Source organism: Podarcis bocagei (genome assembly GCF_964188305.1).
Source record: "Podarcis bocagei genome assembly, chromosome: 1".
NCBI lineage: Eukaryota > Metazoa > Chordata > Lepidosauria > Squamata > Lacertidae > Podarcis > Podarcis bocagei.
This window is the reverse complement of record NC_138125.1, coordinates 124,797,870-124,816,955: the sequence shown is the minus strand read 5'-3', so window position 1 is coordinate 124,816,955 and position 19,086 is coordinate 124,797,870. Positions and strand designations below refer to the sequence as shown.

The 19,086-nt window shown below is 42.1% G+C and overlaps 1 protein-coding gene across 3 annotated transcripts in view; it reads right to left on the bottom strand.

Moving 5' to 3' along the window:
- The window catches only part of GLS (glutaminase), a 77,752-nt gene that overhangs the window by 37,789 nt on the left and 20,877 nt on the right, over nt 1-19,086 (bottom strand). For all 3 annotated transcript variants that reach the window (XM_081169496.1, XM_081169495.1, XM_081169494.1), the window contains exons 8-14: nt 13,312-13,344; nt 11,902-11,960; nt 4,791-4,857; nt 4,037-4,087; nt 2,737-2,913; nt 1,668-1,799; nt 766-858 (exon numbers count right to left, since the gene is read on the bottom strand). In XM_081169496.1, the coding sequence (XP_081025622.1) occupies nt 766-858; nt 1,668-1,799; nt 2,737-2,913; nt 4,037-4,087; nt 4,791-4,857; nt 11,902-11,960; nt 13,312-13,344 (612 nt within the window). The remainder of the gene's footprint in view (nt 1-765; nt 859-1,667; nt 1,800-2,736; nt 2,914-4,036; nt 4,088-4,790; nt 4,858-11,901; nt 11,961-13,311; nt 13,345-19,086) is intronic.

Below are 19,086 nucleotides of genomic sequence, written 5' to 3'. Positions count from 1 at the left end.
AACTAAATGGGAAGCTTCCTTCCTTTTTCTAGCAATTCTTAATGCAGCCAACAGAGCACCAGACACTGCAAAAGGCAGTTCACAACTGCTACCCTGAGCACCAAGAATAACAAAGGGGTTTCTTCGCATCTATACTGCAAACATGTACACGGAGACTTGACTATACAGTGGTACCCCGGTTGTCGAACGTAACCTGTTCCAGAAGACCGTTCGCCTTCCAAAACGTTTGACAACTGAGGTGGCAAAAGGTGGCCGGCAAATTCAACTGAGAAAATTGAGAAACACGCCTCGGAAGCCGTTTGACTTCTGAGGCGCGTTTGAAAACAGAAGCATTCACTTCTGGGTTTTCGGTGTTTGAAAATTGAAATGTTCGGCTTCTGAGACACTCGGAAACCAAGGTACCACTATGCTTTGGAAGGCATGCCAATGTTGCTCCATAGTTAATTGGCCCAAGATGACCTTAGATCTTTCTATAAATGACGGCCTTGCTTGAGGCTGGCTTGAATATACTAAACCAAACCAAGGCATGCTAAAAGCAACAGCAAAACCTAGTGTGCTACCAGGTGCCAAGTTACTAAGAGAGTAGGCAAAATGGCAAAAACACAACATCTGGCATTAAGCTCCACTTATGGCAATTAGGTAAACTGAACTTGAACCATTAGAATTTACATATTGATGCAATACATGTCATTGATCGATCTTATTTTGGAAAAGGAGAAACCTAGTAAATACACACTAATAACCTGAAATACCTTTCCTACTTACCCGCTGATCACCACCTTCCCTGCGAGGATCAAGCTTCTTCGCAAAGTGCCTCAAATTATCGTAATTATGGAAATTGCACAAAGATACCAGTTCCTGCAATGGTCAGAACATCACATCATTCTATGTGCAGACCAGCAAAGTTTATAAGTTTCGGTGCTTTACACATCTAGTCTGTTATTATCCTATTATATAGCTAACTGGAGCCCATTAGAAAAGCTCACTGGCTGATACGAATTTTGCAATAATAATAATCTAAAATTGGTTTGAAATATTGTTGAAACTTATGGATTCGTAGGTGAATAGAAAGCAAAGAACCAGCATTTTTGGCAGCCAACAATATGTGAACTGCTAGACTGAAACAGATAAGTGCATTTTGGAAGACTTTTTTTCACCTGCAAAATGTACTTCCTCTTTGAAGTGCATCTTAAAGTTGCAGATTTAGCATCATTTTGTTTAACAGGTAGTCTCAGTGACATCATGATATAACACTGACCAGTTGCTTTTTGGAGCTCTATTATTCAGAAGACAGCTGGCTCTTTTCTCAAAATACCATGCAAATTGCAGCCAAATGGGGCAAGGAACAAACAGTAACAAGCCGGATGAGATGGGTGTGGCTCTGTCAAACATCTGGGAGCCCTGAATATCTTTCACATTGAAATAATGTACACGCCTTAGTATCTGGCTCAGCCCTAACATGAAACACCATTCATGCTGGAATCTGAAAAAGGGTTTTCCAGATGACATTTTCCAAGCACTTGCAAAAATTCTGCAGAGCAAGTACAGCTTTGCCTGCCCATCTGTTAGATTATGACGAAATTAGAGGTGGGAATGAAAACGGAAAGTCTACTAAAATTCTGATGCAAACCAAAGAAAATATGCAAGTGAGAAGGCTTGCTGCTTACGTGACAAAAGTGTATCCCCTTAACGCTGTTGCCCATCTTGTCCAGAGGAGGGGACCAGCACATCATGCCCATAACATTGGGAACAACCAGCAGAATGCCACCAGCAACCCCTGATTTTGCAGGAAGACCAACCTAGATTAAAGGGAACAGCAGGAAGGCTTACATTTAAGAATTTAAAATATATTTAAAATTTAAGGACTTAACAGATATCAGAACTTAGTCCCAAAGAGAGCTTTTCATGATCGACTTATTGGTGTCAACTCATGTCCTAGGTATTATTTCGTTGGTGAACTCATACAGGTAAGCTCGGAGTTTGCCATTATCACAGACACAACTTGGGCCTCCAAAAGACGAAGTGCCTTTGACTAGCTGTAGCTATGACCACTGCTGGATAGGGACAGTATTACTATGGTGACCTAGGCTGCCTTAACCTCCTGGTTGAGCTACTGTGCTGTGTTGTTACATGTGAAACAGTCTCCAAAGACTGACTGGAAGCTTCAATTCAGAACATCAACTAGAACAGTTCATTAAGACCACGATCACACCTGCTTTTAAAAGAATTTCATGATAGAATTGGACCCTGAAACAAACAGGCAAAGTCCTAAACAGTTTGAGATTCAATATCAGTGTCCCCATACTCTTAATTCCAACACCCTTGTCAGAGTGCGCCTGCCATCAGAAGGGAAGCAGCTGCCAACCAGGTATGTAATGACTTCCCTATGGATGTTTGCTTGGTGTCAACTTCGCTGAACTTTTTGTTCTCACCTACTTATTTTATTTATTTAAATAACATTCTGCTGGGTTTGTTTTTTTTATTTACTTGCTATTTGAACTACAGCTTTTACCGTTAGCTTTGTTTGATTGAGTTGTATTTTCAACTTTGTGTCTTGTCACTTTATATTGTTATGAACTGAATCAGTTTTGACGGAAGGCAGCATATAAACATTTTAGATAAAATAACATTAAGTAAAAGCTTAAAATTGCTACTTTAGAGAGTGAATGATACCGCTTAGCCTAAATGTTTCCTATTGACGCGTCTACTAAATGCTAGTTTGAAAATGCTACTTACGTGGAAGGCAAACTGTCCTGAGAAGTCATACATGCCACAGGAGTGCATTAAACTTAGAGTGTTCCGAACGGCTTCTGGGCTCAGTACCCTCTCACCAGTGATTGGGCAAAACCCTCCATTAGCCAATGTTGCTGCCATTACACTGGCCGATTCGCAAGTCACTTCTATGGAGCACAGCTTAAGAAAGGTGGGGAGTGAGAGTAGGAACAGTTACAAACTATGACACACAAGTGGTATACTGCGTAAGTAAACAGATTAAAAGACTGCCTTACAAAAACTAGATCCAGCTATAGACTGCAGCATATGGAATCAGCTGTCAGCAGATTAGGGAGGAAAGCCAAAGAGCTGCGCGCCTTCCATTCCATTTGTCTGCAGTCGGCGCTTTCACGGGATGATGCTGCAGCGACCCCCTTCTCCGCTTCTGGGTCCCTCTGCTGTGGAAGCGCCGACTGCAGGCAAACGGAATGGCAGGCGCACGGCTCTCTGGGCTCCCTGGCTCCAGCTGCCCGCCTGAGTTGCTGAGCCCGCCCCGCTCTGGGAAGGAGGCAGGATGGCAACGGAAGGAATGGGGAGCCCGGCTATGGCAACCAGGACGATCGATCCGAAGGAAGCAGTAGGCAAAGCACAGGGCTTGTGGCACACTGCTCTGGGCTGCAGGCGGCTCCCTCATTTGCCACCACCACCGGGCTGAGCTCCGCGCTCGCTCGCTCTCTCTCGAGCTGGTGCTTTGCGCCAGATGGGAGGAGGCACACCTCTCGAGGCTGGGAGAGCAGAGCGCGCCGAGAGGCTGGGGCGAGGGAGCCTGGCATGCGGTGTGGGGAGAAAGCACTGGGTCCCTCTGCTGCTGCTGCTGCCGCTGCACTGAGCAAAGGAAGACTGTGCCAACAAAACGGAAGTGCACACCCGAACGGAGTACGTTCGCAATCTAAAAAATAATATGCAAACCAGAACACTCATTTCCGGTTTTGAAGTGTTCATAATCCAAAACGTTTGTTGGCTAGGCTGTTTGTAACCTGAGGTACCACTGTAATAGGAATCCACTGCTAAGATAACTTACTCTAACTTCCATAGACTAAAGCTACAATAACAATTTAAAGAGAGTTTGATAGCATCTGATATTGGGGTACGGCATTTTTATTGTCTTTCTGAAATATGCAAAAGTAAGTTAGTTAAGTATTGCAGTATAGTTAACTGTTGACCCCAATTTTGAGATTTTTGTCAACCTTACACTTGCCCAATTGTTTCTGTAGCTTTTTACATTTCCCTTTCAGGATTATAAAAATGAAGTTCAGATAATTACCTGGAAGTAGAAGTCCAATATGCCAACCATATCTGTGCCTTCTGGAAAACACTAGAAAAAATAGCAGAGGATTTTAGTACACAAGCTAGGCCATGAGGTTTCACAGATATGGAGGTGGTATCATGACTTCACAGCCAAAAGCCATTTAGAGGTAGTTTCTGCTGACAGAACAGGCTGTTTGTGCCTTCATATTTGTAGAGGAATAGGTACATCTGACAAGAATGCGGAAGTGCAAGTGACTTATATTTATTGCTGTTTATCAGATATGCAAGAGCCACTTTGGACACCATCTTGTGGGAAAGTGGCATACAAATAAACAAGTCTGTTAGGTGTGCTTCCAGACAGCAGAAACTGCTGTTTTAACCTTGCATGCACCCTTTGGTTTAATCACCATTATATCCTATACTCATTATGCATATAGTCACACCTTGGCTCCCTCCAAAACGCCTGTTTTGGAACGTTTCGGCTCCCAAACACCAAAAACCTGGAAATAACTGCTCCTGTTTTTGAACAATTTTTGGAAGCCGAATGGCTTCCGGCGATTTTTTTTTCCTTTCTTTTTTCCTCCATTGACTTTGCCGACTGCGCTTTGATCCTCGGTTGTCGAACGTTTCGGAAGTCGAGCTGTCTTCCGGAACAGATTACGTTTGACAACCGAGGTTTGGCTGTATTTGAAAGGCTGTTCTGTGGTAGTTTGCTTAGTACATAGCCTGAAAAGTGAAGAAACTGGTGGCTATGTAATCCTCCAACATACCTTTTTCTCTTTCAGATAGTAACCTATTGCAAAGTTTCGATCACCACTCTCTCTTTCAGACTGGAACCTAGTGTGAGGAAATACGAAAATGCACCATAAGACCAGGACACTTATTAACAGTACTGAACGCTTCTGACTAGGATACAACTTTTTAAAAAACAACATAATATTTATTTAGCAAGATAGAACTAATTTCTGTATGCTGAAAACATTTTGTTAATGTTGATAGTTCTGCTACCTTCTTTAAGAGAGAGGCTTAAGTGGCTACATCAGCTGTTGCCGACTCATGGGTGCCTCTCCCGTGGTGTCTGTGAAAGGTTTTTGTCTTTAATCCCTTAAAAAGCCACAATGCATATGAGACTACTGAGCATAGTGATGGTTGGTGTACACGACTTTTTTCCACTGATGAGGAGGAGGGGAAGCACGCCCGTGCCTTTTTGTGGGCCTGTCTTTTTTTCCTTTTCTTTTGGATGTGGCAGCCCCCAGGAAATTTTAAAAAATCCAAATGTGCCTGTCCACTGGCCCAAAAAATGTTAGCTACCCAATCTACAGGTTTAGCAAGACACAAGCTTAGTTTAAAAACAAATTAGTGTCATAGGGCATTACTGGCCAAAACAACAACAAAGGCTGCCTATTGAGCATTTCTCCAGGACTTCCGGGTTAGCGCCATCGGCAATGGTGGAGTTCCTCTGACCGGGAGGAACCCGCTCCGTGAAAATCGGGTCTTGCCGTGGCGGCGAAGGTGGAGACCCTTTAAAAATCCCAGGCGGAGGAAGCCTGGGAACATGGGATTCGGCTGACACCAGGAGTGCCTCCCCTACTTGCAGGGAAACCCCTTTTTGGGGATCCGAAGCGACGTGGGGTGAGCAGCGCGGTGTTTTAAATCGACTGCTACTTTTACGGAGTGAAGCCTCACAGCCGTTGCCGGAGAGCGCTGACTTTTTCCTGTGGACAATTGGACTCTAAACAAATACCCGTGAGTAAAACGGAAAATTGGATTAAGAAACATTTTAATTTGGCACTGAAGCGGGAAGGTTCTAAACAGGAAGTCCGCCTTCCGCTTTTTGTAAATAGACTGAAGCAAAAATTTGCAAGCTAAAGTCTGGAAAATCGCATATAAAGGACTAAATTTCCTTCAGTTATAACCATCAAAACCCCTTTTGGAAGCAGGAGAAAAGGGGGGAATTTTGATTGTTCAAGCCTGCAGGAGAGAGAGTAAAGAAAGATAAATTTCCACCGTCTCAAACCTGGGAACGGGGTGCCAGAGACAGAAATTCTTGGGGAAGTTCATTGACTGTGAATGGAACTTTTTTTGACAGATAGTTAAAAAAAAGAGAAACAAACTGATTCCAATGTTGCCTTTTGCAATCAAAAGATACAAAATATATGAAAAATGAAAGTAATTTTCTTTTGTTGGACCTGTTTACAAAAGATGGATACAAATAGAAACTGTCTCCTCTAGAGGGAGCTTGTTAAATTGTTGCTGGAGGCGATCTGGGGATTTTACAGCTGCAAGATTAGGATCGTGAGACTAGACTCTGGCCTTGAATAAAAATGTGTTTAGAAGAAGTTTTGGTGCTTGCTTTTTGCAAGACAAGCGCTTTGTTGGAGCAGATGCATGAGAAGATGGACTTGATGACTGTTGCAGTCAAAAACTTTGGACAAACGGCGAATACCCATATAGAAACCATCCAGGAACCAACTCAGGAACTTGTTTTGACAGGGCAAGTGCAAGTGCAGAAGATAATGGAGGAGGTCGCTGTTGAACCTCAAGTAACACAAATGGAGAGACCCGAGGCCCTGCAGGAGCATAAGCCGCTGTTCTTGAAGATTGAATCTGGAGTGGGCCAGGGGGGGTCTGGAGTTGTGGGGGCTTTTAATTTTGGAGGGTCTTTGACACATGCTTTTAAATACTTTTTGGACTACAGTGCTGAGTGTGGGGAATGGGACTGTGGGGAATGGGCTGATCTGCTGAGGGGAGATGGAGATATCTTTGGGTCGGAGTCTCCCCAAGTCCTATTCCTCAATGAGAAAGGAAAGAAACTAAGAAAAAGATCAACAGAAGACAAGGTAAAGTGCAGGTATAAACAAGAAGAAGATCTGCAGAAGGGGCATGGAAGAGACTGAAGAGCCTCGGACACAAGAGCACCAGGTTGATGGACTAGATGGAATGGACAGTAAGGACTGACATAACCCGAGACCAGGAAGAAGAGACGTTGGATGAAGATTGGAAGAAAGTTTTTTTTTTAAAAAAAAATTATTTTGAGAATTAGTGTAAAACTAATGAGTATTAGGAAAAATGTTGGAATGAAACTATTTGGCTTTAGTAGAAATGATATAAGGAGTTATGTATAAATAAATATTAAGTTTTAAGCTTTAAGGTATTTTATGGTAAGATAAGGTTAAACTAAATTAAGGTAAATTGAATGACAGAACATAGTGAAAGATAGCAAGGATTTGCTGAGTGAATTAATATGTTAGACCGTTAAGATAAATTACTTAACAAAAATTGAGAAAGATGGAAAGAATTTGCTGGAAAAATTAACTAAACTAGAATACAAAAAGGGAGGTGTGAGGAGGTCGAGGAAACAAGCAAATGAAAGATAAAGATATGGAGTATTGGATGTGTGTTTTTTATTGTTGTATTGTTGTATTGGTTTTTATGTTTTTTATTTTCCTTTTTATGTATCGAAATGTATGTCTTGTTGAATTTTTTGTTGTTTTCCTTTTTTCTTTTTTCTGTAATTTCTAAACCTCTAATAAATATCTTTATATAAAAAAGAGCATTCTCCATTGTCTGATTTGAATAAATTTTCAGTAAAACTGCAAATTATTAAATAAGGAAACTAGAAAGGGTTGTAAAATACGGTCAGTGCAAACCTAAACATGTCTATACAGAAGTAACTTGTACTAAGTGCAATGGGGCCCACTCCCAGGAAAGGGGAAGTGTTACAGATGCAACAAGCAATTCTTAGTTTTGCAGCAAAAAACAAACAATTTCTAAACTATAGAAGGATTCCATGATTGTGTTTCATTGCATATTAAGGTGCCATGGTCTGATCACTACGCTCTGAAAGCCAGGATTGACTTTCCACCCCCACCCTGCTTAGGTGGCGAGCCAATTTGGGCTCGCCCGCAGAGGCTGATGGACCCTGAGAGATTCCGCCAAGCCTTGCGGGACCTTGCTCCCCCTGGCGACTCATTGACAGAGCTTGTTGAGGACTGGAATGCCCAGCTCCTGGCAGCCATCGATGAGATCGCACCTAAGCGCCCTCTGCGACCCCGCAGAAACCGGGCTCCCTGGTTTACCGAGGAGCTCCGGAAAATGAAGCGGGACCTCAGACGGCTAGAGCGAGTATGGCGGGGTGCCCGTGACGGAGCCTCAAGAACATCTTATAGGGCTTTTATGAAAACCTACGAGATGGCGGTGAAGGCTGCTAAGAAGTCATACTTCTCGGCCTCCATTGCATCCGCTAGCTCTCGCCCAGCGCAATTATTTAGTATAATCAGATCTTTAACGTCCCTTGAGGGACAGCCAAATTTAAATAACAAATTGACACACGGCTGTGAGGCATTTGCGAGCTTTTTTGCGGAGAAGGTCTTGTCGCTCCGCCATGACCTCCCTGCCAATTTGGATACAATAAAGGAACTGGAGGCCCCTCGACTGTCCTCGGGTCCAGTATTGGACCACTTCGACCAGATATCCCCAGCCGATGTGGACAGACTCCTCCGAGCTGGAAAGCCCACCACCTGTCCTCTCGACCCGTGCCCGTCTTGGCTGATTAGAGCGTGTCCAGACGAGGTGCGGGCCCTCCTGGGGGATATCATCAATTTGTCCCTTGGCACGGGGACATTCCCAGGGGAACTGAAGGAGGCAGTGGTGCGCCCGCTCTTAAAGAAAACATCATTAGATCCTTTAGATCTATCCAATTACCGCCCAGTTTCGAATCTTCCGTTCCTGGGTAAGGTGATTGAGAGAGCGGTTGCTGAACAGCTTGGTGGGTTTCTGGATGAAACATCGGCTCTGGATCCATTCCAGTCCGGCTTCCGTGCTGGTCATGGGACCGAGACGGCTCTGGTCGCCCTAACAGATGACCTTCGTAGACAGCTGGATCGAGGCGGGTCGGGGCTGCTGATTCTTCTAGATCTATCAGCAGCTTTCGACATGGTCGATCACGAACTTCTGGACCACCGCCTTGCCGACGTGGGGATCCAGGGCACAGTCCTTCAATGGCTGCGCTCGTTTCTCTCTGGTCGGGGACAGAGGGTGGCGCTTGGGGGGGAATTGTCATCGCGCCACTCCTTGGTGTGTGGAGTACCTCAGGGTGCGATACTCTCCCCGATGCTTTTCAACATCTTTATGCGCCCCCTCGCCCAGCTTGTTCGGAGTTTTGGGCTGGGTTGTCATCAGTATGCCGATGACACCCAACTCTATCTGTTGATGGATGGCCATCCTGACTCGGCCCCAGACACACTGACCAGATGTTTGGAAGCTGTGGCTGGATGGTTACGTGGGAGCCGGTTGAAGCTAAATCCTTCGAAGACAGAGGTCCTGTGGCTGGGACGGGGCGATATGGGATTGGGGGGGCAACTCCCATCTCTTGCGGGGGCGCAATTAGTGCCAGCACCGTCCGTTAAGAGTTTGGGTGTAATCTTCGACACCTCCCTTTCCATGGAGGCGCAGATTGCAGCTATAACAAAGGCGGCATTTTTCCATCTCCGCCAAGCTAAGCAGTTGGCTCCTTACCTCTCTCGCCCTGACCTAGCCACTGTGATCCACGCGACGGTCACCTCCAGACTGGATTATTGTAACTCGCTCTACGTGGGGCTGCCCTTGAGACTGACCCAGAAACTCCAGCGGGTGCAGAATGCTGCAGCGAGACTCCTTACGAGGTCTTCGCTGCGAGATCACATTCACCCGGTGCTATACCAGCTGCACTGGCTCCCGGTGGAGTACAGGATCAGGTTTAAGGTGCTGGTTTTAACCTTTAAAGCCCTATATGGCCTAGGACCCTCGTACCTACGGGACCGCCTCTCCTGGTATGCCCCACAGAGAAACCTACGGTCTTCAAATAAAAACATCTTGAAGGTCCCAGGCCTCAGAGAGGTTAGGCTGGCCTCAACTAGAGCCAGGGCTTTTTCGGCTGTGGCTCCGATCTGGTGGAACGCTCTGTCACAAGAGACCAGGGCCTTGCGGGACTTGACATCTTTCCGCAGGGCCTGCAAGACAGAGCTGTTCCACCAGGCCTTTGGCCAGGGCACAGCCTGACTCCCTCCCTCGACAATCTTCGCAGAGCTCTGGCCCAATGGTTGCCAGTGGCTTGAATTAATTAATTTTTATAATGAATGATTTTAGAATGTTGTTTATGTTGTACTTTTGTACTGTTTTATTGTTGTTAGCCGCCCTGAGCCCGGCTTCGGCTGGGGAGGGCGGGATATAAATAAAATTTATTATTATTATTATTATTATATATCGGATGAGCAAGGGAGTGGCAACCTGCAGTTCCCATATAATGTAGCTCAGTGGGTACAGCATGAGACTCTTAATCTCAGGATTGTGGGTTTGAGTCCCATGTTGGGCAAAAGATTCCAGCATTGCAGGGGGTTGGACTAAATGGCCCTCGTGTTCCTTTCCAACTCTGATCATGCACCTTTCTATGAACTTTGAAGCTAGGCCAGGCTTTAACTGGTACAGCAGGCTGCTTCCTGGCAAGCGATCAATGGATGTCAATTCTACCAGCACTCTAGAATCTGCACTGGCTTCATGTTGCTTTTGAAACACAGTTCAAGGTGCTACCTCCCTCCATAACTTTTGCAAAGCTATTAACAGTTCGGTTTGAGCATCTCCAAAGCAGTCTGTTCCTTGAGCCAGACCACATAACATCATGAGTCAAGTATAGACTGCAAAAGACACAGGGAAGCATTCACTCAGGGGTGGCTGAACTACAGCAATCCAGCTCTTTCCGTAGAAGATGCTCTAATGCCAAAACATCTTTCAGCAGCTTTTAAGATCTGTTTATTCTGGTTGACTTTTGTTGGCTGAAGCGAAGGCAATGAAACAATGGAATTTTAGAATGCCCTCTTTTTTTTCAAGCATCCTGAGCGTATTTTAATCAGGATTTCATAATCTTATTTGCTAGTGGCAATGTCCTTCTGCTGTCCAGCGAACACTCCCTGTGCTTTCGCAAAATGTCCTGCTCGTGGCAAAAACTCTTTCTCCTTTCATCCTCAAAAATGCTTTCCCTCCTGGCACGTTGAGCTGCTGAGAAAAACACACCAGCCGCTGCATCCAGCAAAACCTGATGGAAAAAGGAACAGTACTGCCTGCCTTTTTCATGGAGAAAAGGGGTGGTGGTGGTCTCTTTCCCTTTCTGCTCAGTTATTGCAGAGGGAACCTTCCACCCAACTCTGCAGCTGAAAAACCACCTATTTCCCTCCACAATAATATGGAAAGAACTAGTTTTTGTACTGCAGTTGGGCATGCCCTGCTACTGCTCCCCCCCAAAAAAAACAACCCTAAAAAAAGAAAAAGAAATACATTTTCTTCTCTCAAGAGAGCTTGGAAGAAGTGGAGTTTTGGAGGCGGCAACAGTAGTGAGGCACTGCTGGTGTTTTCCCCAAAAGCCAAACTTACAAAGGAGAAACTGCCTCCCTGGGCCTTTGCAGGAATCACATCTCCTTTTCCTTAAGTGCTACAGGACTCAGAAAAGGGAGTGCTTGGTGAGAACAAGCATAAATAATGCTCCATTTGAATAAACCAACACTTGTTTGAACTACAGTGGAACCTCGGTTTTCGAGGGTCTCCGAAGCCGAACATTTCCGTTTTCAGACACCGAAAACCCGGAAGCAATTGCTTTCGTTTTTGAACATGCCTTGGAAACTGAACGGCTTCCACTGAGGGTTTTTCAATTTTCTCCATTGAAATTGCCGACTGCCCATTGTGACTTGGTTTTTGAATGTTTCGGAAGTTGAACGGTCTTCCGGAACGGATTACGTTCGAAAACTGAGGTTCCAATGTACTTACTACCTAACTTATGGTAACAGAACTAAGTATAGACGTAAGAAGAAACTGGGTAAAGAGGAAATTTTTAAAACTAAAAAACATACTTACGTGGCATTACTAAACCCAACATATTCATTTCCAGCCATCTTATTCATGAACTGCATCACCTATTAAAGAAGCATCACAATGTTTTCAGAATGTACAGTATCCCCATACGCCTAGGATTCAACATTCATTGGCCTGGTTCAGATGAAATATGAAACCTTGGTTTTGAATCACAAGAACAAGCCTTAGGTTTATGCACTTCCACTCCTCCTTCAGCACAGCCATGAGATTGGGAGCTTCCACTTCTGTGGTCTAGAAGACGCCACAGTTTACTATGTTATGTCCCATTGAGGGACTCAGGTTAATTTAACTGATTGTTTAATGAAACAAGACAAGATCAAAGTAGGGTTTATTATCTGGCTTATTTCAATAAACCATAGTGTAAAGTAACTACAGTTTTGGTCCAGATTAGATGTAAACTGTGGTTATTTTAAACCAGGAAACAAATGCTTCCATTTCCTCCTTGGACTGAAAGATGAAAGGGCAGTGTGTGCCTCCAAGGACTGTCCCTATAATGCTGAACAATGGCCTAGCATTTTGTGAGAGCTGGGCTGTTAAGCTGCACAAACAATACTTAGGTGTTTCAATGTTTTTGCTGTTTTCGCCAGTGTTAGAGGAATCGGTTGGTTGCTCGAGAGCAATCAGGCAATATGCCTCAATAGTCTGTTCTAAAGCTTTCTTATTGGTAGTAAAAAACTTTAGAATGCAGAGAGCCTCTAATTCCGTGTCTTGCTCATTCACTGGCAGAATCTGAGAGTGGGCGGTGCTTAAATCTTCCCCAGCAGAGTAGTTTCTTGACCCCCAGTCTGCGCCTCCCCTCTCTGTGTGGAAGCGTACTGCGCAAGGACGGCTTGCGTAAAGGACGACCTCCCTCCTCCCCGCTTTGCTCAGGCAAGGTGTCCTGGCATCGCCTTGCCTCCTCCGAGCCCTGCATCTCCTCTCCACTAGAGGCGTGGCTTCCTTCCTCCGCTGAGGAAGTGCTGCTTCCCACGATCTTTGGGGGCTCTCTGTAATCCATTCGGCTTTTCCCCTCTTGCCCCTGAGCCGATGGCAGTTCCCTGACAGCCAACTATTCAAGTTTATTGATGTTTGGCATGTTTTGGAACTGAAGTTCCTTCTTCAGCAGCAATGTAGACTTTCAGAAATTGAAAATAATACAAAAAGGAAAGAAACTGATTCTCGAAAGCACCAACTATGAAAAGTTTATCATAGCTTGGTGTGTTTCAGAACCCAAGTTCATTCTACAGGAGCAAGATTATGGCTTTTCTTTTCTTTTGCTTAAATTAGACTCTGAATGCCAGTTCACAGATCAGAAATGAAGGGGGAAAAGCAAATACCAAAATAAAATCTTACCCTACAGTTTCAAACTCAACTATGTGAAATAATTTTTTTAAGGTTTGATGGTTCACTTACATAGTCAAATTTCTCAGCATTATTTGCTCCTTGCTGAAAGGAAAGAAGACATATTTACAAAGTTTGTTAATACAAGAGAAGTTTTAATTCTAATTTAACTTAGTTTAAAGAAAATAATTCATAATAATCTATAACTACTTAAATATTTAATATTAAACTATTGTTTTATTTATTAGTCTAAATACCTAAAGTTAGATTACTAAATTGTTTATATCAAACTTAAGAACACTACAGAAAGTTTCAATTTTTGAAAATTACTAAGGTGAGGAAACAGAGATGAACACTGAATAAGGCTAGCTTTATTTTAAGTGCTCTACTCAATTATGAATTAGTGCCTTGGAAATTCACTTATAGTTTATTGTAATCAGTGGATACATCAATGTTCCATTCTTGTAGTCCAAGACTTTATTTTACATTATGCTGGATACTAGAATGTTCAGTGCTATTTTATTTAGGGGCCAGTGACGGTTGTACGTAAACTATCGAGTAGAAGATGAGAGTTACCACTGCTATAAGGGCAACTGCATGAAAAAGTCTAGCAATAACCAAAGAGCCCTGCTGGGAACTTCCATTTGTGCATCCCTTCCGCCACTTGTTAAGCTGCTGTCAAAACTGAGGAAATGACTCCAAAACAGCACGAACAGCAACTGGGGAAAGTATCAAGGATGCCCTGATGCACACATGGGAAATTCTGGGTATGTGCATAAGCATCTTTACACCCCAGCCATAAATTCCAAAGTTTTATAGGTAAACATCTTACAGTATAACAGAAATTGCAGTAGCAGATATACTGTCCAAATGCAGTTCAAAAGATGCCTGGATTTTATTAACTGGCGAACATTTTAAAATATCCAGTTAAGCATCAGTGGGACTCAAAGGACAGAGCACAATTCTTATGCTTCTCTTCCTCTACCTTGACACAGCCTCTATTTCAGCATTATACCCTTGCTTAGAAACTCAAGGAACTATATAAAGGCAATTGACACTGTTATGTTTTCATGCTTGCTATATGATATAGCAAGTGTAAAGCCTGCAATCATCAATGCCTGGGTGTATATGTCTAGGAACCCTGGCCCAAGCTGTTACTCTGCGTAAATTATATTGGGAGCAAAGAGAACTTGCTGCCCGAAAAGGGAAAGCCTCTCTGTACAGATCTCCATTCACTCTACTCTGGGTTGTGGCCACAGAATCAAGTTCTTGCTACAGGTACTTGATATGTGGATATTTAAAATGGGTATTTCCTTTTGTCAAAAAAACAGAACTTTTTTTTTAAAACCGTGCTGTCTTTTTCCATATGTAGTCTCTTATTTTCAAGAATATCCCTGGTTGCCAGCTCAAAATTTAAAAAATAAACACTATGGAAACACAGTTATAAACCGCTATGGAGGTAGGGTATTTTAAATAAGGCAGATTTACCATATTTGATGGGAATGCGGCGGTATAGGATAAAGGAGCATTGTCCTTATCCTGAACAACAGTCTAGCAACTGTATCTGTGTGTCCAAAGGACTAACTTGACAGGCAATTTCTAAGAGATTTGTTGTGAATACCATTTTACCAACAGACCGTCTCCAGAACTAAATGTGGCTGGGAATCTATTGTTAAGCATCAGGATGGGTGAATGCATATTGCATAAGTTTATTTTTTATTATTATAAATATACTTAATAAATTTTAAAAACAGACTGTCACAAATTAATAGGCATTACTTAATGCCTCAGAAACATCGGGTTAATATGTTATATAGTTCTGTTATCTAAAAGCACTACCTCAAATCAATCCAAAAAACATTACTTGCACTATGTTTAATATAGGGGAAAGAAAAAAAAAACCTGAATCCTGTATGTACCAGAATTCTACTCATGAAATGCATAAAGCCAGCCTCATTTCCCATTCTACAAGTGGATTAGGGTGTTGCAGATAATCTGTGAAGCCACACGCACCAGCTCATCTAGTGATGTGCAGTCATACACGTATGATCACCAGCTGAAAGAATACCACACTGTTGTGTCAAAAGTTATGCACCAATAAAGTAAAAATACTGCTACCCATAGTCAATGACTATTTAAGAAATACGCTAAAAAGGTTAAGCATTGTGTTGAAAGGCATTAGAAAAACAAGCTTTTTAAAAAGTGTAACTCCAAATCTGTTCAATGAAAAAATAATTAAAAGAAGAAATTACCAACTTCATTGAACTGTTGCAGTTGTCAAAATATTCCATAGATCCTAATGCTGTAAAATATGTAACAACATTTAAACCACAAAAACCTTTTAAATGCACAGTGAATGTTGCTTTGGGAAAGTGGGTCAGCATTAGTTACGGGATGCCGTACTGGTCATTGTCGTTAAGGTTAAGGCAGTTAAAAACTGAAACAAGTTTTGCATTTCTCCCCCATATTACAGGGTAAGGAGAAAGATGCTTAATGCCAAAAGTACAGAAAGGATTGGTTCTCTCCCCGCACCCGACCTTAACTGCAAAAAAACAAAGGAGCATCTTCATATGTTTGATACTATTAGCAGAGTAAACATAGCAAAACAATGGTGTCTGAGCAAACTTATTTCAGCATTTATCAAATTCAGGGTTTCCCTGCCTTTAGCTCCCCCCAAAAAAACACCTGACACACACAAAAAAACACTCTTTCACAGCACCTTCTAGATACCAGTTTAAGCACATTGATTAAAAAGTAAGCATCTTTAAAAAGCAAAACCCTAAACTTGGATTTAGCTTGTACTGCATGAACTATTCGTTAAAATGGGACTCTTAATGCATGTTCTTAACACTGCCAGTTTTTCCCATTTCTTTTACAGATTAAAGGAGGCAAAAGCTGTAGGTAAAGTCAACCAGAAATGAGGCACCAAGTATGTGAGAGTTGCTTTCCCCCCTGGCAATTTTGAAAATATTTTCCCCGGCAACTTTAAGATGGAACACAGAGCAGTTCTTTGTTCTCTCCAAATTTTATTTTGACTTCAGTCTAATTTTCCACTTTGTGGAGTCTCAAGTTTTATAGATATGAAGTTTTACAAGCAGTTCATCTGTCTACAAACGTACCATGCAATAATTTCACAAACATAATATATACATATACACACTTGCCGTGTGCATGCTTGAATGTATATTTATGTGTATATGCACACTTTTGTGTATATACAATGAACGTCTATGAACACAAAGTAGTTTTAGACTCAGACAATCCAATGACACACCATTCATGCAAGTTTTTAAAAGAACATTTACATATCCATATTAAATTAGAGGATAGGCTCTCATTTTATTTATTTGTATTATAATTGCATCAGCATGCAATAGGATCTCAGCAATACTTATATTTTTCTTATAGCTCTCAGTTTTGAGGTACCACCTCACCATGTTTAATTCTGTGCTTAATACTGCTACTTGACTTTTATTATGCAAGCTTATGTGGTTCTTCCTCCAAAGGCTGATTATGCAACTATGTACTTGCAAGGAATAGCACCTGTGCAACAGAACTTACCCCACCTCCCTCTGCAACATCCCCAGGGTTGAAAGAATCCCCCAGAACAGATTGTTTTTTTGGGGGGGCGGTGGTGTCAGAATACTTAAGATACTTAAGATATCCTGATTCAAAGTTCCAGAATTATTCAAATAAATATCTATAAACCACATGCTCACTGGAGTTGCGTGAAACCCATAAGTTCAATGTCAGGAAAATAACTATCAGTAAAATCAACACCATATGCATACGGTTTTCCCAAACAGTGGCACAGAAGAGAACTTTCAGTGTGCAAATTGGAAGTCACAGATAATTTGTCCCACTGATTTCAAAGGGTCTGCTCAAAATATGACTTTGTCTGGATCTAGCCTCTGATCAGGGATTGACTGAATGATTTGAGAGCATATCTAAACACAAACAAGATCAATTCTTGTACTATATTTATCACTAGTAATAAATTTATGGCTAGAATTTTAATATGTAAACTCAATTTGTAATTGTTGCTCACAAGTTACATTTAAACCTTCGAATGGACCATATTGTTTAATAATCTTTTGCTTTGTTTGTGTTTTACATCTGACCAGCACTTCTAGCCTAGCTTGAATTGGAACCTAGGAGACCCTGGATTAAGTAAGTCTCACCTCAGAAATGGACATACTGGGGAGCCTTGGTCAATTCACTCAGTGGGACTACTTCTATAAAATTGGAATAAAGGATTGTCAAGATGAAAGAGACAACCTCAAACAGCAGAAGTGTTGTATTAATTAATATTTTCATAAACAACAACAACAATAATAATAATTTTTATTTATACCCCGCCCTCCCCAGCCAAGGCCGGGCACAGAGCGGCTTACAGACCATGAATTGGAAAACTAAGCAAGTTACTATTAGTATTTTTTTCAGATATATATAAAATTTTGAAGAACCTACAGGAAAAGACAATTATCATGTCTGAGTAAGCAGGAGGGAGGGAATGGGAAATGTGATCTATGTTTAAAGAAATAAAGCTGTTTCTGTACATATATCCATTTAGCTGCAGGATTACTAAACTGATATAATCAGCTGAAACACAGGACAAAAGGCTGAATATATTCAGAAGCTATAGGGTATGAAGAGCAGAGTTGTCGTATAACATTTATAGGGATGAGCCTGCAAGAACTGCTAGCTTTCATTACATCTAGTACAACTTCTATGCAGATAGAGGTTAGTTCAGTTCTCAACCATTTTCATAAGTAAATGGGTTCCAATCTGAGACTTAGGTAGCCCTAGTCAGTTTAATCACTAGGAATATGTCCACACAAACATTACTTAACTCCAATTATTCCAATGGGTCTATTCCAGGTATTACTTTGTTGGCTCTCATGAAACTGCAAAGACGTTCAGATACAGCAGTTTATTTAAGACTCGTGTATCTTTTAACTAGAGCTTGGGATTCCCACATAAGGGGATTTTTGTATTTAGAATTTAGGAAAAGAGAATAGCTTTCATTAATTAAATTGTGCACTTGCCAGGGGGCGGGGAAAGGTAGTAACACCAAACTGTAAAATTGTAACGTGTATGTATAAATTTCAACCATAGTCAGAACGGCAAGGTCTGACCAAAGGAAGAATTCACCTCATGTTATGGTGGTGCACACCAGAAAATGGGTGAAAAGGAGCAATCATTGTTATTGAATTCTCCGCTCACCTATGTACATGATTATAACTAGATGACCTCTAGATGACCTCTCTCTCGTAACAGTGGTCATGCGGTATGTTGCATGAGAATTAAAATCTTTTGAATTCTAATGCCAATCATTCACCTATGTCCTACATCACAGACTTGGAGCTGTAAATACACTATTATTCAGCAGGTTGACATAGCAAGCATCTCTCATTCATTAAGGCTTTTATGCACAGCTCCTGACATACAGCTGCCACTATGCAAGATCCAAAACTGTATAGTAGCACTTTGAGAAGCAACAGACCAGAGTATGCGCAAGAACAAGAAACCTTACGTCACTAAGAACGGCTTTCTTAGGCCATATCAGAGATCTATTTAGCCCAGCAATCTCCCCAGTAGTGGCCAACAAAAACCCGGCACATCTTTACTGCACACTCAATACAGCTGCATCTAAGTACAGTACAAAGTGAGTTTAATTTTAATGGAGATGTTTATCACTGGCCCAATTTGTACATGACATCAAACCATAGTTTAAAACAAACTATGGCTTTATGTTAGCATGCTAGTGCTCAAACGGTTCCTGCAATGCTCCTATCCAACTCCCGCAGCTACGACATCACAGCCAACGTAAGTCTGGCTTGTTGC